General features: G+C 45.4%; 1 protein-coding gene across 1 annotated transcript in view; it reads right to left on the minus strand.

The window, feature by feature from the left end:
- LOC124722161 (protein qua-1-like) overlaps positions 1-18,827 on the minus strand; it is a 157,774-nt gene extending 138,947 nt beyond the window's left edge. The window contains exon 1 of the mRNA XM_047247363.1: positions 18,650-18,827. Coding sequence (XP_047103319.1) covers positions 18,650-18,827 — 178 coding nt within the window. The remainder of the gene's footprint in view (positions 1-18,649) is intronic.
- Between the last annotated feature and the right edge of the window lie 3,336 nt (positions 18,828-22,163).

Consider the following 22,163-nt stretch of genomic DNA (forward strand, 5'->3'; position numbering starts at 1 on the left):
GCGAGTCCGGGGACCTGCCAAGAGGGGTAGAAGGGGGAGGTGGGGGAGAGGGGAGAAAAAGGATGCCAATGGCTGAGGAGTTGGGGGCAGGAGGAGAGGAACAGGGGAGGGGAGGCCTGGGGGAGGAGGGGGGGAGAAAAGGAGGAGGGAGGGAAAAGGGAGAGGAGGGAGGGAGGGTGCACGGAGGAGTAAGTACAGGAGGAGGGCGGGAGGATCAAAGTTGGTAGGAGGGGTAGATGGAAGGGAGGAGGGCATCATCAGGGAGGGGGAGCTGGCGGAAGCCACCTTGGGAGAGGGTAAGGAGGGTGGAGAGGTGGAGACCGGGTGGGACGTGCGAATACAGGCGCGGCAGCGGGCGGGGGTGGGAGAGGATCGGGGAGACGAGCGGGTGAGGAGGATCGAGTTTGCGGAAGGTGTACAGGATCCGTATCCTTTCAAGGAAAAGGAGGAGGTGGGGGAAGGGGATGAGATCGTAGAGGATCCGCGTGGGGGAGGGGAGACGGATGCAATAGGCGAGGCGGAGAGCATGGCGTTCAAGGATTTGGAGGGATTTATAAAAGGTAGGGGGAGCGGAGATCCATGCTGGATGGGCATAACAAAGGATAGGGCGGATGAGGGATTTATAGGTGTGGAGGATGGTGGAGGGGTCCAGACCCCACGTACGGCCGGAAAGGAGCTTGAGGAGACGGAGGCGGGAACGTGCCTTGGCTTGGATTGTCTGGAGATGGGGAGTCCAGGAGAGGCGACGATCGAGGGTGACGCCAAGGTACTTAAGGGTGGGAGTGAGGGCGATGGGACGGCCATAGACGGTGAGATAGAAATCAAGGAGGCGGAAGGAAGGGGTGGTTTTGCCTACAATGATCGCCTGGGTTTTGGAAGGATTGACCTTGAGCAACCACTGGTTGCACCAAGTGGTGAACCGGTCAAGATGGGATTGGAGAAGGCGTTGGGAGCGCTGTAGGGTGGGGGCAAGGGCAAGGAAGGCGGTGTCATCGGCAAACTGGAGAAGGTGGACGGGGGGTGACAGCGGCGGCATGTCCGCCGTGTACAACAGGTACAGAAGGGGGGAGAGGACGGAGCCTTGGGGCACACCGGCGGAGGGGAAAAAGGTGTAGGAATCGGTGTTATGGATGGTAACATAGGAAGGACGGCGGGAGAGAAAGGAGCCGATCAGACGGACGTAGTTAATGGGAAGGGCGAAGGTTTGGAGCTTGAAGAGGAGACCGGAATGCCATACGCGGTCATATGCACGTTCGAGGTCCAGGGAGAGGAAGATTGCGGAGCGGCGGGAATTAAGCTGTTCGGAAAGGAGATGAGTGAGGTGAAGGAGAAGGTCGTCGGAAGAGAAGGACGGCCGAAAGCCACACTGGGTGACGGGAAGGAGGCGGTGCTGGCGGAGATGCTGGTGGATGCGATGGGTGAGGATAGATTCCAGGACCTTGCTGAAGACCGAGGTAAGGCTGATGGGACGGTAGGAGGAGACGGCGGACGGCGGTTTGCCAGGTTTAAGGAACATGAGGATACGGGAGGTTTTCCACAGGTCGGGGTAGTAACCGGTGGACAGGACTACATTGTAGAGCCTGGCCAGGGTGGAGAGGAAAGAGACAGGAGCTTCACGAAGGTGACGGTAGGTGACACGATCGTGACCAGGAGCGGTGTTGCGTTTGGTGCGGAGTGTAACAATGAGATCCTGTGTAGTGATAGGGGCATTGAGTTCCGTGTGTGTAATGTTGTCCAAGTACTGGAAACCAGGAGCGAGGGGAGGGACAGAGGTGTCAGTTCGATCGCGGATATCCGGGAAGAGGGAGTAATCGAACTGGGGATCGTCGGGGATGGAGAAGACATCGGAGAGGTAGGAGGCAAAGTGATTGGCCTTACTAAGGGTGTCAGGGAAGGGGTGATCATCGTGGAGAAGAGGATAGTAGGGGGAGGGTTTAGTTCCGGTAAGGCGACGAAAGGCCGTCCAGAACTTGGACGAGTTGATTGGTAGGGTTGCATTTAAACGGGTGCATGTCTGTCGCCAGTCCCGGCGTTTCTTAGCCGCGAGCAAATTACGAACGTGTCGCTGGAGTTACCGGTGGCGTCGTAGTGTGTCCGGGTCACGCGTGCGGAGGAAGGCACGGTAGAGACGACGGGATTCACTGAGGAGGAGAACGGCCTGTGGGGGTAAGGTAGGACGGTGGGGGTGGATGGCGACAGTAGGAACGTGGGCCTCCACGGCCTCAGACAAGGTCTGCTGGAGAAAGGAGGCGGCATGGGTGACATCGTCAGGGCGGTGGTAGGTGAGAGGGTGGCTATCGACCTGGGTGGAAAGGGTATCCCGGTAGGCATTCCAGTCGGCTCGGGAATACTCGTGGACATACTTAGGGGGAGGGTCAGTACGAGGGTCGGGGCGAGGGCGACGACCGTCTGAAACGGTGAGGAGGACAGGGAGATGGTCGCTACCAATAGGCTCCAGGACATCCACCGTTATGCGGCCAAGGAGGTTGGGGGAGGAGAGGATAACATCAGGAGTGGAGTTGGATTCAGGACGGGTATGCTGGGGGATGGGGACGAGGTCACCTTGAAGGGTGGAGAGGAACCGATGCCATCGTCGTAACTGGGCAGCGGAACGACTATGGATGTTGAGGTCGGCGGCCATGAGACCTCGCAGTTTCTGTAATAATAGATCCTTTCCTACAGATGTTCATACGAGATTTGTTGGTCAGTTTAGAAAGATCTGTAGTAGAATGTAAAATGTTTGGCATGTTTGAGGCAAACATTTAAATAATAATTTATGTAAGTACTATACGTTGCGTCCTGTAGGATGACCATATCTAATATAATTTATTAGTGCATTATAATATTAACTTGTTGCAGGTTCTGAAGAAGACGTTTGAAAGGTCTCTGTGGGATTCCTTTCATGTTAATTTCTTAAATCTGTTGTCATTTACGGCATAAATTCCTCTTCTAAATTTACTGTGGTATTTCTGACTATCTGGGAGGAGACTGAGCAGTGAAACGTGTTACTTTTACACATAAACAAGAACGATCTGTCACACACTACTACACTTTAAAACACAGTTTATATGTAATTCATGTCACACAGTCTCATACGGAACCTACATCCGCTTTCTTTTATATACTGTATAAGATAAGATACTGTCATCCCCCTTCCCTTCTGTGTGAGAGGATGAATGAGCAAATGTATTTCTAGTTGCATGCTTGAGGGTAGCAGACAAGCCTGTCTGCTAGAGAACAGTAGGACCAACGTCGGAACAGGTAGCTACGCTTTCTTAAAGCAGAGAGGTTTCTATTCTTAGTATGGTCCTGTCCGTTCGTTGTCATGTTGGTATAGGAAGCTGCCCCTCTGGCCACTTCCGTTGGTATTTGTAAGCCACCCCTCAGGAAGGGACCAGGCAGTCTGTCCGTGGCGAGCGTCTGAAGTGGTAAGATCTCCGGCTAAGCGCGTGTCTGCTAAGTCCGTAGGACAAAGGATTTCTTAAGTTCAGCCTAATTGAAAATTTAATCACCTTTATTTCAGGTTTAGCTCTAAAATAATTAATGTTATCTTAAATTGCAGCTCAGTGTAATTCTCGTGTGAAGTTCAGATTATTTTCCGGTAGTTGCTTTGTCACTACTTTATGAGTAAAGTGGAACCACGTGTTGATCAGTAACTCTAACTAAGATGAATCTTAAATGCGAATGCTTGTGTGATTATAACGTCTCGTCTTGACAATATTTTTCAGCATAGCAACTTTTCTTTATGTTCAACCCACGTGGGGTGTACTTTGCGAGACCAATACCACGTGCTTATATAACTGTTTGACCCGTCAGGTTAACAGTAAGACGTTAGTAACCAGTTCGAGGTTTTTCTTTTGTAAATTGCTTTTCGATCTCATTTATTTTAATTATCAAAATTATTGTGGAGTTACACTCTTTGTGTAAACCAAGTTGACCACGTGAAGCATGTGGTGTAATCATCAAAGTACCCCTCAGCTATTCTTTTCGCGAAGATTTCACAAAGAGTTAATATGAATTTAGTATACCAGTGTGTGGTAATTACATGACGGACAGGATTGTGCTACAAACGTAATTTCTTTGGGTGAAAATTTGAATCTGTTGGTAGTGGTTAATTTTCTGTTGCATATGTTTCAATGTTCTTTGTGTGTTGTTTTATGAATGCAGTGTTGTATGCAGACTCCCAACCTTGGCTCTATATTTGATGTGTTCCGTAAGATTACAAACTCACATTTTCACAGTCCTAAACAAGGCACCAGCTCAGTTATAACTCACGTTTAATAAGCTGAAATTTCAATGATCAATCTTAAAATAAATTTCCAAATATAAACTGATTTCTTTCTTTTTATTTAAATTCTCTTATATATATATATATATATATATATATATATATATATATATATATATATATTACCGGTTGTTGTATGACTGTTAAAAGATTATAATTAATGTTAGTCTGTTTGGGAATTTGGTAGACCTAGACTAGATGCCTGGTGAAACAGTTGCTTAGTAATGCAAGATTAACTTCCCCAGACAGGTCACAGCTTTTAATCCGCTTTTATTGAATATCTATACCCCAGTCATAGCAAATTAAAGTAGCAATCTTACATATGGCGACCCTGTTCTGTGATTCCGCTAGACTCTGGAATCTCTGAAACGTTAGATTGCGTTCGTTGTATAATCTTATTTTTTTTCCCTGCAGCGCTCAAACAACTTCTGCGTTGTTGTGAGCAGACTTTCAAAAGATTCACGGCGTTGTTGAGCGGCGTTGAGTTGTTTGTCTTGTTTTGTTTTCTATATTTGTGTGTTTTATATGTGTGTGTGTTTTTTTTCCTCGCTTGTAAATTCCACTGTTTCGATCAAAGATAAAAATTCGTTTTGCGTGTGAAAAAGTGTGTACTAGGTTGGGTATCTTTCGTGTGACTGTCGTAATTTTTGGGTGACACATTTATTTTGATTAGTGTGTCGCGTACCGGGTATAAATTGCACTAATGCAGACACGTAACCAAGCTAAAAGTAAGCGGTCCGACAACTTAAGCAACATGGACCATGGGGATAATTTGATTTCGAATATTAACACGCCGGACGGTTCCGAAAATGCAGTGGGGAATACTTCAGAGGAAATGCAAAACAGGACGAACGGGCTCACGTCAGAGCCCGATATTAGTTTGCCTCCAACTAACTAAATTGATTTGGCAGAATTCATGGAAGCCTTATTGCAACAAAATAAAGAAAACGCAGAGAAATCTGAAAAATCGCTCCGAGAACAAAAAGAATCATCCGAAAAATCGATCCGAGAGCTAGGCGAACAAATAGACAAAAAACTAATCCAGCAGACAAATAAAGTCGACAAGTCGATGCAGAGAGTGTCCGATGATATCTCACAAAGAATAAACAATCTGGCAAGTGAAATAAAAAGTGATATTATGAAAGAATTAGGCCGCACATTTGAACAAATCGATGATCGTCTGCAAGCCTTAGAACAGAGCAAGCGGAGTCGCGATGCGGAATCGAAAGAGAGCGAAGAACAGCTACTTAGGAATTTCCAAGCGCTGAGAGAAGAATGCGAAAGAGAGCACCAGCAGGTACTCTCGAGGGTCCAAGAGGCGGAAACGCATTGTCCCACGTCCGTTAGCAACACAATAGCGGACAACAGTTTAGCGATCCACGCGCTGCAACAGCAAGTAGAACAATTGAAGCAGACTGGGGCGGAGGACAAGAGACAAATACATGATAAGATTGCGGCATTAGCGTACATTGTAGGCACGATGAAGCTGACGGAAAGCGAGAACAATACTACACCGGTAGCGGCCGCAGAGCCCGAAGAAGTGCGTTCGCTTCTGACATTTCAGAAGGGACAGTTCGAAGTGAACAGGCAGCACAAAGCTGTAACAGGCGAATTACAAGAACGCGTGGTGCTTCGGGAAAACCGCATGGCGTGTGATTCCGAACTCGCCAATAGCACTAAAAATAGCCGTACGAACAGTGCAGAGAGGGACTCTGGCCACGAGGGAGATTTTGACGACAGGGAAGAATGTAATTTGAGGGGCAGACATGAGAAAAATAGAAACATTCAAGGGCCTCGCCAGGAGGAAATGCGGGGATTTGATTTCAAACATTTCCTTACGGTGAGAAAGTTTGAGATATTTCGAAATTCGCAAAAAGGAATACATCCACGAGCATGGCTCGAGCAATTTGAGTTTTGTCTTCCCCCCGACTGGGCAAGTTCACATAAGATAGAATATATGTGTGGCTATTTGGAAGGCGAACCGGCGATTCGCATGAGGTCAGCAGCGCGTCACTGCAACTCCACTCGGGAGTTTCGACAAGCCTTTCTCTCCGCCTATTGGTCGGAAGCGGCACAAGATAGGGTCAGGCATGGCATAATTATGCTGCCAAATTTGAACCAGTCTGGTTTCGGCAGCCCAGCACGCCTATTCGACCACATGCTGCAGGCAAATCAATTTTTATACGACCCATACGGGCCTGCGGAACTAATTAGGATATGCATCACCAAATTGCCGATGCACTTGCGCCACGTCATTCTTGCGGGACGATGCAAAGAGGACGTGGAAACGTTTAAGACGCTTCTCCAAGAGTTGGAATACAATACAGGAGAATGCCTGCCTAATCAGGCACAAAGTTATTACGGGGCACAGCAGTGCGATCGCAGTCGTGGCCGTAGTATTAATCAACGGCGTGACTGGTCGTCGCGACGCGAACGGAAAAATAATCGGGACAGGCCGTATAGAAACTGGGGTAACAGTCGCGAACACAGGTGGAACAACGGAAATGATCGAGGACGTGGACAAGATCGTGAACGCAACAGTTATACAGGAGACTGCCCGACTAATCAGGCACAAAGTTATTACGGGGCACAGCAGTGCGATCGCAGTCGTGGCCGTAGTACTAATCAACGGCGTGACTGGTCGTCGCGACGCGAACGGAACAATAATCGGGACCGGCCGGATAGAAACTGTGGCAACAGTCGCGAACACAGGTGGAACAACGGAAATGATCGAGGACGTGGACAGGATCGTGAACGCTACAGGTACGGCAACCAGAATCGATACTACGGTGAACACGGTGGGAATAGGACTGTAGGCGGAGCACCTCATGATGTTGAAATTCGGCCGGCTAACCCTAGACATAATCCAGCAAATGGAAATGAACAAAACCGGCAATGACAAACGACCAGCGCAGAAGGCGCCCAATCGGAACAAATGAGCGACATGGCAAATGAGTAGAAAGGACAGTGAGGAGTAGAGAGGTCGGTGAAGAGAAACAATTGATTAGTTTACATTTGTGACGTATGCATTTTTAATAATATGTTGGTAAAAATAATGATAAAGATGTTTCTATGTGATTCATTGAAATGATGTTTTTAATTTTTTTTCTTTCCTTGTGCAATTAGGATTTAGATTGGTTCAAATGTGTAGGTAAAGGGTTTCTTTGTGAACGAGTGAAATGCTTCCAGAATGAGATTTTCACTCTGCAGCGGAGTGTGCGCTGATATGAAACTTCCTGTCAGATTAAAACTGTGTGCCCAACCGAGACTCGAACTCGGGATCTTTGCCTTTCGCGGGCAAGTGCTCTACCAACTGAGCTACCGAAGCACGACTCACGCCCGCTACCCACAGCTTTACTTCTGCCAGTACCTCGTCTCCTACCTTCCAAACTTTACAGAAGCTGCAGAGTGAAAATCTCATTCTGGAAACATCCCCCAGGCTGTGGCTAAGCCATGTCTCCACAATATCCTTTCTTTCAGGAGTGCTAGTTCTGCAAGGTTCGCAGGAGAGCTTCTGTAAAGTTTGGAAGGTAGGAGACGAGGTACTGGCAGAAGTAAAGCTGTGGGTACCGGCCGTGAGTCGTGCTTCGGTAGCTCAGTTGGTAGAGCACTTGCCCGCGAAAGGCAAAGGTCCCGAGTTCGAGTCTCGGTCGGGCACACAGTTTTAATCTGCCAGGAAGTTTCGAGTGAAATGCTGTTTATGTTTTTTTTTGTGTGTAAATTGAAAAGAGTCGCTCCTGAGAGAAGCAAGATCTGTGTTGAATTAGTGCAAAAAACTCAGGGGAATATCCGATCTGTGGGTATTATGGGTCTGGCAAACCCAGGTCCCCAGCTGTTAGTAGCCTTGTTTCCGAATTTCTGCTTTCAGTGCTACTATCTATCTATTGCTATTCTATATCTGTCAGTGTAAATGAGGATCTCTTCCTATAGTATGCGTGCTGTATGAATATTTTAAGATAGGAGAACTCTGAGAAAGGAATGAGTAGATCTGGAATCTTGAAAACAGGATGCAATAATACGATTATTAAACCACTGGCTTCCCAATATGCGATGATATGTTAATATTGATGATATATGTCTTTTTTGTTCTTTATAGCTGAGTACGTAAAGTGCTGTCTGTGGATTTCGTAAGTATATTGATTCCCTTCAAGGTGAAAGAAGAATTGTGGTTTGTGTAATTTACGTCGCCCTGAAATATTATTGTGGTAGTCAAATACGAGCAGTTTTTCAGCAAATGGAGAATGGAACGGAAATATGGATCCTTTTTGTAGTCTTGATTGGTGTTGAGCCAAAGCCTGAAAAATTATTCTGCGTTAATACTTGTCCTAGAAAAGCGACGTTTATGTGTTTTGCTGATGCTGTGAGCATTACAGCTTACTGTTTTCGCTGGTGCGGGATGCACTGCAGCCTATATGATTTGTACTGAGGAAATTTCCCTCTTCAAGGTAGAGGAAGATTAAATAATTTTGATTATGGGACCGAAGGAAAGCTTGGTTTAAGGTAATAAGGATGAAGCAAAACATTTGTCATTTAAACTACAGGAGGATTCTGATCTTTTGTGTCTGTTGTGAGTTCAACATGTTAAGATGAAACTGTTTTACAGAATAGAGGTGACCACAATTTTGCCATTCATGAGAAATGAGTCCAGAATAACGACCACAGGCGAAATGTCTGATTTGGAAGCGAAAGGTAACTTAAAGAAGGAACGAAATCGCAGCAAAATGGGTAAGAAAATGTACACTCCTGGAAATGGAAAAAAGAACACATTGACACCGGTGTGTCAGACCCACCATACTTGCTCCGGACACTGCGAGAGGGCTGTACAAGCAATGACCACACGCACGGCACAGCGGACACACCAGGAACCGCGGTGTTGGCCGTCGAATGGCGCTACCTGCGCAGCATTTGTGCACCGCCGCCGTCAGTGTCAGCCAGTTTCCCGTGGCATACGGAGCTCCATCGCAGTCTTTAATACTGGTAGCATGCCGCGACAGCGTGGACGTGAACCGTATGTGCAGTTGACGGACTTTGAGCGAGGGCGTATAGTGGGCATGCGGGAGGCCGTGTGGACGTACCGCCGAATTGCTCAACACGTGGGGCGTGAGGTCTCCACAGTACATCGATGTTGTCGCCAGTGGTCGGCGGAAGGTGCACGTGCCCGTCGACCTGGGACCGGACCGCAGCGACGCACGGATGCACGCCAAGACCGTAGGATCCTACGCAGTGCCGTAGGGGACCGCACCGCCACTTCCCAGCAAATTAGGGACACTGTTGCTCCTGGGGTATCGGCGAGGACCATTCGCAACCGTCTCCATGAAGCTGGGCTACGGTCCCGCACACCGTTAGGCCGTCTTCCGCTCACGCCCCAACATCGTGCAGCCCGCCTCCAGTGGTGTCGCGACAGGCGTGAATGGAGGGACGAATGGAGACGTGTCGTCTTCAGCGATGAGAGTCGCTTCTGCCTTGGTGCCAATGATGGTCGTATGCATGTTTGGCGCCGTGCAGCTGAGCGCCACAATCAGGACTGCATACGACCGAGGCACACAGGGCCAACACCCGGCATCATGGTGTGGGGAGCGATCTCCTACACTGGCCGTACACCACTGGTGATCGTCGAGGGGACACTGAATAGTGCACGGTACATCCAAACCGTCATCGAACCCATCGTTCTACCATTCCTAGACCGGCAAGGGAACTTGCTGTTCCAACAGGACAATGCACGTCCGCATGTATCCCGTGCCACCCAACGTGCTCTAGAAGGTGTAAGTCAACTACCCTGGCCAGCAAGATCTCCGGATCTGTCCCCCATTGAGCATGTTTGGGACTGGATGAAGCGTCGTCTCACGCGGTCTGCACGTCCAGCACGAACGCTGGTCCAACTGAGGCGCCAGGTGGAAATGGCATGGCAAGCCGTTCCACAGGACTACATCCAGCATCTCTACGATCGTCTCCATGGGAGAATAGCAGCCTGCATTGCTGCGAAAGGTGGATATACACTGTACTAGTGCCGACATTGTGCATGCTCTGTTGCCTGTGTCTATGTGCCTGTGGTTCTGTCAGTGTGATCATGTGATGTATCTGACCCCAGGAATGTGTCAATAAAGTTTCCCCTTCCTGGGACAATGAATTCACGGTGTTCTTATTTCAATTTCCAGGAGTGTAGTATAACCTGTATAATGTAGATATTTTTACCGTTCTCAGAGTCATCTGCGTGATTAATTCTTGTGATAACGTAATTTTAGATGAAATGTCTTACTGTTTTATGTATAAACATATGAGTATGATTGATGTATAATTGCGAGTCTCTTATTAGGTGTGTCAACTGGTATAAATGTTTTTGCGTGTAAATAACCATTGTTCTGTTTACTGTGTATGTTTAAGGAAAGTTCTCCATATTTATCATGTGACAAGACATATGCCGCGAGCGTCAAGAAAAGGACGAATTAGAACAATGTTGTAGTGGTGTAAACACTTTGTTGAAGTAGCATTGAAGTAGCTTGTTGGATTAACTAGTAGTGGATTGAAGTAAAATTTTGAGTAATGCATGTTTATGGGTAGTTAGTTTGTAGAATAGACAACAGGTGTGCATGTGTGTGTGTAAATAACATGTGAACCCTATGCTGTCCTGACCTATACTTGTGCAAGGCATAACCCTATTCATTTTAGTGAATTAATAAGTGGCATTTGATTTATTAAAACACAAGTGAACCACATTAGTGATGTGGATTTAATTCTTATTTTTTTTTACATTGTCAAGTCATTACACTTTTATTTTTTTTTACATTGTCAAGTCATTTAACTTTTATTTTATATTGTCGATTCATCTAATTTTTTTTATTAAAAAAAAATTAAGTCTCACTTTTGTTCTTAAAAATGGTGAAAGACAATACGAAGTGGTATTATGTATGACATTTTGTAATCACATAAGGATGATGAAAAATTTCTGTGAATGCAGTTGAGAACGTGAAAGCGAACCGGCAAAACTCTTACGAGACAGCGGGAGCAGCCGGACTAGTTGTAAACTGGCGGGTTTCCCAGCAGGACACGCTGTCAACCGGACCACTGCGGGAGCGCGGCCGACAACAAAAGAAGGGTACGCGGCAAACACTTTCCCTTGCACCTGGAGATAATGGGCGGCCGCCCCGTGCGACCCTTCCTGGAGGCGATGACCTGAGATGGGCGAGCAGTCCACCGCGCGGAAATCCATCTGCTGGTAACGCACCACACGCACACGACCGTGACGAGACGGCCGCGGTGAAACAACACAAGGGGTGTGGAGCCTTTTGACAGGTACTGTCCAGAGAAACTTGCAGACGTCAACGACGCCTATCGACATTTCCTGACGGATACCTACTGTCAAGCTACAGTAAATCATGGTTCGATGTTCTCTGGTCGCTAAGGGTGGCACAAAAGAAGAGCCATTAAGTGTCATCCTTGCCCAGGAATATCAAACCGGCGAGCCAATTGAGGATAACTCAAGAATGTAACAACACAAAGGGCGTGGAGCCTTTTGACACATACTGTCCAGAGAAACTGGCAGACTACAACGACGCCTATCAACATCTCCTGACGGATGCTCACTGTCAAGCGACAGTAAATCATGGTTCGATGTTCTCTGGTCGCTAAGGGTGGCACAAAAGAAGAGCCATTAAGTGTCATCCTTGCCCAGGAATATCAACCTGGTGTGTCAAACGAGGATACCGCACGAAATTGACAACACAAACATGGAACCAAATCGAGATGCACGTGACACTTCATGAGAGGGCAGAGACGGCGGGATCGCACGCAACAGATGGACAAAAATCCCTACTGACAGCTGCGGCGACGAACCCCCCCCCCCTTTTCCCCTTATATTGTGCCTCGGAACAGTGGAACTACTGAGTGTGTCAGTGAACAGTGATTATACGGTTCTTAGTTCAATGCATATACGTGTGTTGCTGTCACAGAAACTTTGACTCGTGTGTTTTGCAGGGGTTCGATTTATTGGTGTTTATTACACTGACTCTTGTATTTTTCAGGTGTTCTATTTATTGTTTGTTTTAGACTTTAACTCTCGTATTTTGCAGGTGTTTTATTTATTGTTTTTTTTTAGATGTTGACTGTTGTACTGTTTTATTGATCAATGTTTGTTCTTGTGTGATGTATTAGATTTGTGTTATTTTGTTTCGTAAATTCATTCAAGTGGCATTGCTTCGTTTATCGGTCAGATTGCTATTCATTCTCATTGGACTGTGATCGATTAGCCTTTGCATGGGGCATATTTATTGTGAGGAACCCCTTAAGGGTAACAATCACATAATTATTGTAGTTCCAGTATAATGACACAGTGCTCATTGTTTGCTAACTAATTGAAATATAGTAGAGTGATTAAATTAGTGCCACATAGTTATTTTAATTCTACAAATTATTAGTTTTATAAGATATAGAATTTTTTTGCGATAACCACTTTGTAAAACATGTTTTTTTTTCTTATCAATTTTTTGCTTTTGCGGATTGTGCATTGTAATGTTCTGCTTTATAATACTGATGTTATTTGATGTTCTTTTTTAATTGCTGTGGCACCTTTGTTATTTTCATAAAATTTTGCTTGTTAATAAACAGTCATAAATTTTCCTGTGATCAGTTGGCTCTTGCAATGAGCAAATACTGGTGAACTCCATAAGGGTAACAACCAGAAATTGTTTTCATATTAATGACACAGGAACCATTGTTTTTACTTGCTGACCGAATTAGGTCTATACTACCTTTTAAATAGGTGTCACAGATTGTGTTCTTTTTTTTCTGTTTGAAATTGGTAGATTCTAAAGATGTCTTGAAATTATTGTGTTTTAGCAAGTAGCTGGTGACCTTTTGCATTTTCTTTACATTTTTTGATTTAAGTTGGGTGTGAGAAGCCTGCTTGGGAATGTCCTAGCATGGCCAGAAAATTCCCTGCACAGTCTTTTCCCGGAGCGTTGGGGTTATGAAAGGTCTCTGTGGGATTCCTTTCATGTTAATTTCTTAAATCTGTTGTCATTTACGGCATAAATTCCTCTTCTAAATTTACTGTGGTATTTCTGACTATCTGGGAGGAGACTGAGCAGTGAAACGTGTTACTTTTACACATAAACAAGAACGATCTGTCACACACTACTACACTTTAAAACACAGCTTATATGTAATTCATGTCACACAGTCTCATACGGAACCTACATCCGCTTTCTTTTATATACTGTATAAGATAAGATACTGTCATCCCCCTTCCCTTCTGTGTGAGAGGATGAATGAGCAAATGTATTTCTAGTTGCATGCTTGAGGGTAGCAGACAAGCCTGTCTGCTAGAGAACAGTAGGACCAACGTCGGAACAGGTAGCTACGCTTTCTTAAAGCAGAGAGGTTTCTATTCTTAGTATGGTCCTGTCCGTTCGTTGTCATGTTGGTATAGGAAGCTGCCCCTCTGGCCACTTCCGTTGGTATTTGTAAGCCACCCCTCAGGAAGGGACCAGGCAGTCTGTCCGTGGCGAGCGTCTGAAGTGGTAAGATCTCCGGCTAAGCGCGTGTCTGCTAAGTCCGTAGGACAAAGGATTTCTTAAGTTCAGCCTAATTGAAAATTTAATCACCTTTATTTCAGGTTTAGCTCTAAAATAATTAATGTTATCTTAAATTGCAGCTCAGTGTAATTCTCGTGTGAAGTTCAGATTATTTTCCGGTAGTTGCTTTGTCACTACTTTATGAGTAAAGTGGAACCACGTGTTGATCAGTAACTCTAACTAAGATGAATCTTAAATGCGAATGCTTGTGTGATTATAACGTCTCGTCTTGACAATATTTTTCAGCATAGCAACTTTTCTTTATGTTCAACCCACGTGGGGTGTACTTTGCGAGACCAATACCACGTGCTTATATAACTGTTTGACCCGTCAGGTTAACAGTAAGACGTTAGTAACCAGTTCGAGGTTTTTCTTTTGTAAATTGCTTTTCGATCTCATTTATTTTAATTATGTGGTGTAATCATCAAAGTACCCCTCAGCTATTCTTTTCGCGAAGATTTCACAAAGAGTTAATATGAATTTAGTATACCAGTGTGTGGTAATTACATGACGGACAGGATTGTGCTACAAACGTAATTTCTTTGGGTGAAAATTTGAATCTGTTGGTAGTGGTTAATTTTCTGTTGCATATGTTTCAATGTTCTTTGTGTGTTGTTTTATGAATGCAGTGTTGTATGCAGACTCCCAATCTTGGCTCTATATTTGATGTGTTCCGTAAGATTACAAACTCACATTTTCACAGTCCTAAACAAGGCACCAGCTCAGTTATAACTCACGTGTAATATGCTGAAATTTCAATGATCAATCTTAAAATAAATTTCCAAATATAAACTGATTTCTTTCTTTTTATTTAAATTCTCTTATATATATATATATATATATATATATATATATATATATATATATATATTACCGGTTGTTGTATGACTATTAAAAGATTTTAATTAATGTTAGTCTGTTTGGGAATTTGGTAGACCTAGACTAGATGCCTGGTGAAACAGTTGCTTAGTAATGCAAGATTAACTTCCCCAGACAGGTCACAGCTTTTAATCCGCTTTTATTGAATATCTATACCCCAGTCATAGCAAATTAAACCAACAACCTTACACGTTATTACTAACGTTGAAACCTAGGTAAACGATAAAGTTAACCTGCAACTGTAGGCTGTATATTCTTATACAAACAATATCAGTTACTGTCGCTGCATAAAAAATGTTAAAAACTTTTGGAGTGTGTTTCACCGTTTAAAAGCGAAACCGGGGACAAACAAAAAAATACGCATTGCATTGTTTTGCCCCCCTCCACACACCCGCCAAGTTTCATCAAGATCGTTCAGTAGCACTTGTTAGTAAACGTAGCAGGTCAAATAAAGACACTGCCTACAGTATGCTTGTCCATCCTCTTATGCAGTATTGCTGTGCGCTGTGGGATCAGGTAGGATTGACAGAGGACATCGAAAAAGTTCCAAGAATGGCAGCTTGTTTTGTAATATCCTTCGAATGCGAAAATATTTTGTTGGCGGTCACCTACATAGGGAGAATTGATTATCATAAAAAAACAAGAGAAATCAGAGCTTGTACGGAAAGATTTAAGTGTTTGCATATCCCGCGCGCTGTTCGAGAGTGGAAAAGTAGAGAAATAGCTTGAAGGTGGTTTGCTGAACCCTCTGCTGGGCAGTTAATTCTGATTTGCAGAGTTGTCATGCAGATGTAGGTGCAAATGTAGATTCAGTGAGTGGGTCTCTTATTTGATTCAGAGTTGTGATGGTTACCACAATTATGATATCTGCAAGCGAGATAACTTGACCTGCACATCTTGAAACAGTGTAGTCATAGGATTTTAAGAGTTGACAAGGCGATCAGCTCCAGTTTTATAAACTTTTTTTGTGGTTCTGACGGTATTATAGGGCCGCATTGAAGTATAGGAAAGATCTGAATGGTTCAAATGGCTCTGAGCACTACGTGACTTAACTTCTGTGGTCATCAGTCGCCTAGAACTTAGAACTAATTAAACCTAACTAACCTAAGGACATCACACACATCCATGCCCGAGGCAGGATTCGAACCTACGGCCGTAGCGGTCGCTTGGTTCCAGACTGTAGCGCCTATAACCGCACGGCCACTCCGGCCGGCAAAGATCTAAATACCGCGATATCTTTAACACAGTTTGACATGTCTTGGACATATTGGTTTTTGTCCGTTCAACAGTCAGCTCTTTTCTATACCGTTGTTCCCTCTACCACAAGATCCAAATTAAAAAATCATCCCAGAGTAAAGAGGTAATTTGATTTTCGTGCAAAGAACGACGTAGCAGTACTTGCAAGCAAGAGAAGCACAGCCCTAAATAACAATTCACAGTGCTATTCACAGATGGATCTAAGCAGATTGACTACTTTGGTTTCTCTATGATTTTCCTTGGGCGTTAGCTGAATGCTCGGTTACCAAACGAATTTGCAATTTGTAAAGGAAAGTTTACTTTAGTGTTTATTTTGGAGGCATCTAATGTCATCCACCCTAGATTATTTTACTATCTTTGCAAGTAGTATGGCAGAGGGGGTTCTAAGAAAAAGAGAATTATTGTCCTCGTATGTCGAGGTCATTGATAGGATAAGCGTCCTCTCCCTCCCTCCCCCCACCTCCAAACCCACACACTAGTGACGGGTGAGAAGCTGCATAACCGAAGGGCCAGTACTGACAAGGGGAAGGGCTCAGACACGGCCAACCAATTCCACTCAGATTTGGCAGGTCGCTTGTGTACAACCTAAAACGAAGGTAGAACCGTGAATTTATTTTCAAAATCTTTTCTTAAAGAATTTACTTTATTTACTAGCGATTCATCAAGAACATCAACACATTTAATCACACTATGTGAGCGTGGAAGTAGTTGCCAGTGGGTAACTGATGAAAACAAATTGAATTTTTTTTTCAATAAATGGAAATTTTATTCCTAAACGCCCCATTTTTTTGAAACAGATTTAAAAGTATAATGAGAAAGCACCCTGTAAATATCAAGTTACAATTTATTCAAAGGCAGAAATAACAATTTTTTTTTTTTTGTTGAGCGTATGAGCTTCTCCGGCAGAGAACCTTGCCGCTCCCTTTTAACACGGCCATAGTCACGACCGCTCACAACAACCTCTGAAAGATTACACTGGTGCAAATCTGCAACACACCAGATTACTTTAAACTAAAAATTTTAACAGCTCACACAAACACATAAACTATGCACCAAGTAAGAGGGATGGAAATGGTAGAAAACACTCACATTAAACATTGTTTGCCACCGAAAGTGCAACTTGTTTTTAAAAGAACTCTTACAGTGGAAGAGTGGCAACTTTATATACTAAAATGACCATTTAAATAAAAACCCATGAAATGCAGTCTTACATAAAATGTACAAACATGCTATACACTACACATATACCACCTCTAAAGATGATAGGCAAGATAAAAACATATATCGGGAATTCGGCCTTTACACCTTAAGCAATAAATTTGTTAGCACCGAATCTGACAAACACGACAGAGGCAGCTATAAATGTACGGCAGACAGACAGACAGACACTAACTGCCTAACAAATGCTGACGGGAGACAGACGAACAAGCTGGGGACGAGAGACTGATCAAGAAAACAAGTATAATTTAACAAATAAATGAAATCATGTACCACCAATCACTTAACTTCTAACAAACTGCGATTTCTGGCGAAGACCCGGCGTAGCACCCCAAAACTCTCTCCTGAACCGTCCGCTGCCAGCCGCTTCTACGGACGCAGGAAGGCGCGCCGATCTCCCATCTCAGGGCGTCGCAGCTCGGACCGGCCAGACCGACGTTGTGGGTTGACTCCTGTTGCTCTCGTGTCGGCCACGAAGCCACTATCCCTCGCTATACGGCGCGGCCCACTGGACTCACGTGGCGACCTCAAAGCGCCGACGATCAAGGCGGACAAGTCATCTTGTATCTCTGTGTGCGACCGACCAAACGATCGATCCAACCACTAGTCACCATCGCCTGAACAAGCTCGAGCAGACTGGCGGCCCAACACATACTAGCACTCCGGACGACAGACAGACACTGACTGCCCCACACTGACCCAGCTGACCAATCGATCAGACTCTCTCAGACTGCACCGACTCAGACTGACCAACTGACCAGACTCGCCGAGACTGACAGACTGCCCCTTAGCCGAGCTCATAGCGCTCCTTAAATTCTCGTGAACAGGCAACTTTACCCCTTTCCCACCAGCAGGAGACACCAAAGCTGCGATTGCTACAGCGGCGCCACCGCCAGAAACGGAGGGCGACTACTTCACAGTACACACTGCGGTGTGCTCTTCAAAATAGCAATTTTTAGCACGGCTCAACCTTCTCCCCTCAAACTAGAACCCGGGGGGTGATATCCTCAAATAAACAAACTAGCAGCTTCTAAAAGGCGCCAGACAATGCCTGCAAAAGGCCGCAAGCGATACACTTGGTCGGACCCACCCCTGTAGAGGAAACATGCCCTCAGGCTACCCGACATCCCTGCCCCAGGAAGAGACCGACCTAAGACAGACAAGGCGACCAATTCACAGCCATTGCTAAGCCAGTAACGAAAATAGACAGATACCTGCTCGGACTTCAACCATGCAGAGGAAACATGCCCCAGGCAATCCGACATCTCTACACAGTAGAAGGCACCGAGCTAAGCCTCACAAGATGAACAAGGTTGAAGGGACTATTCGAAGCTGTCAACCAATGAGCTACCAGAAGTTTAAGACCGGAGGGTAATGCCTGAACCTAACAGGCTCGGTTGTTCAACACAAAACCAGTCCAAATGTTGTTGGAACTCACCGACCTCTCCTGCCGCCGCTGCCATGCCTGTTGGAAGGGAACCAATAACTTCTGCTGAATTTTGGACCGGATTGAGCAAGGCATCCTTTAGGTCTGCAAGCAACTCAGGAACAGTGCCTTGTTTGTTTATATTACGAATGCGCGACAGGCCTAATGCTGGACATTCTTTAGTCGCCATGACACCCTGAAACATGCAGCTAAAGAGTCACTAGGCCAAAGCGAAATATTACAAAATTATAAAATGAGTACAACTACAATTCCATCAGTTACTCAAAGACTAGTAGCAAGAACGCTAACGACACTCTGCTACCAGTAATGAACCGTGAATTTACTTTCAAAACCTTTTCTTACAGAATTTACTTTATTTACTAGCGATTTATCAAGAACATAACACATTTAATCACACTATATGAGCGTGGAAGTAGTTGCCAGTGGGTAACAGATGAAAACAAATTATATTTTTTTTCAATAAATGGAAATTTTATTCCTAAAAGCCCCCATTTTTATTGAAACAGATTTAAAATTATAATCAGAAAGCACCCTGTAAATATCAAATTACAATTTATTCAGAGGCAGAAATTACAATTTTCTTTTTTTTTTTTTTGACAATATGAGCTTTTCGGGCTGAGAACCTTGCCGCTCCCTTTTAACCTCGGCCGTAGTCACGACCGCTCACAACAACCTCTGAAAGACTACACTGGTGCAAATCTGCAATGCACCACATTACTTTAAACTAAAAATTTTAACAGCTCACACAAACACATAAACTGTGCACTAAGTAAGAGGGATGGAAATGGTACAAAACACTCACATTAAAAATCATTTGCCACCGAAAGTGCAACTTCTTTTTAAAAGAACTCTTACAGTGGAAGGGTGGCAACTTTATACACTAAAATGACCATTTAAATAAAAACCCATGAAATGCAGTCTCACATAAAATGTACGAACATGCTCTACATTACACATATAAAACCTCTCAAGATTAAAACATATTTCAGGAATTCGGCCTTTACACCTTAAGCAATAAATTCGTTAACACCGAATCCGACAAACATGACAGAGGAAGCTATAAACGTACAGCAGACCGACAGACACTAACTGCCTAACAAATGCTGACGGGAGACAGACGAACAAGCTGGGGACGAGAGACTGATCAAGAAAACTAGTATAATTTAACAAGTAAATGAAATCATGTATCGCCAATCACTTAACTTCTAACAAACTGCGATTTCTGGCGAAGACCCGGCGTAGCACCCCAAAACTCTCTCCCGAACCGTCCGCTGCCAGCCGCTTCTACGGACGCAGGAAGGCGCGCTGATCTCCCATCTCACGGCGTCGCAGCTCGGACCAGCCAGACCGACGTCGTGGGTTGACTCCTGTTGCTCTCGTGTCGGCCACGAAGCCACTATCCCTCGCTATACGGCGCGGCCCACTGGACTCACGTGGCGACCTCACATGCGCCGACGCTCTAGGCGGACAAATCATCTTGTATCTCTGTATGCGACCAACCAACCGATCGATCCAACCGCCAATGACCATCGCCTGAACAAGCTCGAGCAGACTGACGGCCTAACACAGACAGACGACAGACAGACACTGACTGCCCCACACTGACCCAGCTGACCAACTGATCAGACTCTCTCAGACTGCACCGACTCAGACTGACCAACTGACCAGACTCGCCGAGACTGACAGACGGCCCCTTAGCCGTGCTCATAGCGCCCCTTAAATACACATGAACAGGCAACTTTACCCCTTTCCCACCAGCGGGAGACACCAAAGCTGCGATTGCTAGAGCGGCGCCACCGCCAGAAACGGAGGGCAAATACTTCACACTACGCGCTGCGGCGCACTCTTCAAAACAGCAATTTTTACCACGGCTCAAAGCTGTATAAGATATTTTGGTTCAACACCCTCCCATTTTTGAAAAAATCACCCCTAAAGGTTATGACAAGCAATCGATTCAAAATTGGTGGGATCGATAGATAATTGTAAATAGAGCATTTTCATTCTAAGATATGGAATCAACAAATGCATACTTTTCCAGAAATCGAGGAAAGAAACTTTTACAACTGCCGCTTAGGTACCGTCATGGTAAACGCTTTCCCCAGATAGCGCCGATAGCACAGTCTGCCTTTGGCAGCGGAGCAGCTCAGAGTTGTTTGCGTACTGGCTGCGAACGTTCGCGGAAAGCGGTGTTTACACCATCGTTACTCGCATGTGTTACTGTTTGAATCGAACGCAATGGCACACAATTTTCCAAAAACCACCATACAGTTCACGTTCTGTAACGAGTATGCAAGACTGCAGGCTTTTTAAATCGAACGTTTCTTGAGGGACGAAGTGCATCTTAATCACACGGAGTTTATTGAAATTCACTTATCAATCGTGAACAGCACTCTTCATGTAAAGATGATTGACAAAGCAGCATGCGATAGAGTTATTGAAGCTGCCAAATGAGGATTCCAGTTCCGACACTCCAATGGTCATATTGGCGAAGTTTTAGTAGCTCATTCGGGCCTGGGCGTGCGTACGATTCGAATCTTCCAGCTGCCTTTCGAGGTACCCGAATCATTGGTTACTGAATCACTCCAGCCATATGGCAGAGTTATTAGTCATATGGCCGAACGGTGGGCAAGTTTTAGCATGTATACAGTGCTTAATGGTGCCTGACAGGTGCGAATTGCCCTTACGAAACATGTGCCATTGTGCATCAACTTTGGTGGCTGTAGAGCTATGTCCTACGATGGACCGCCCCGGACATGCACTGGGTGTCGTGGTGAAGGACATCTTCATTCTGCGTGTGTGCAGTGCAGACTCGTGCAACTTCCAGGCGGAGACTTCCAGAATCCGGCTACACCAACTTCACTGCCGCTGACTTACGTGACGGCGCTTCGAGGGGAGTTGACTCAGAGGTCGGAGCGTATTATTGAACCAACGCCGACATTGAGTGAGGCTCTTTTGGGCCCCACTGAAGAAGGAATGGCTCCGACCAACGTCCAATCCCAGACACAGCAGGTGGTGGAGAAAGAGGATGATAGCATCACGCGAGGCATGGAAGCTGAAGTGGAACGGCCTCAGGGCGTTGTGGTGGTGGTGAGACAGCCAACACCAGAGGCCGAGGTTAGGACACGCAAACAACGCTCGCCAAAGCGCAGCAAGAAGTCCTGACTAAACTCTGCGGAGACGCACCCTTCTCTTCTTGGGAGCCCTGATGAGTCTAACACTATGGACCTGTCTGACTGGGAACCACAAGCTTCGGATGTCGCTGACCACATGAATTCGGACAGTGAAAAGATGTCATGTTCTTCAGACGACACATCCGCTCAGGGGCCCGACACCCATTCTGCAGCAGAGTCTAAAGATGCGAAAGATCCACAGGTGCCACACATCAGTGCAGCACAGGGCAGTTTGGAGCACCTCAATAATATCAGCTGGGATGTGCAAGACGAAGAAATCACTGATGCAGACCCTTCCATTGGTTGGGACTCGCATCCGTCCGCATCTCAAGAAA

The sequence above is a fragment of the Schistocerca piceifrons genome, chromosome X, assembly GCF_021461385.2.
Source record: "Schistocerca piceifrons isolate TAMUIC-IGC-003096 chromosome X, iqSchPice1.1, whole genome shotgun sequence".
NCBI lineage: Eukaryota > Metazoa > Arthropoda > Insecta > Orthoptera > Acrididae > Schistocerca > Schistocerca piceifrons.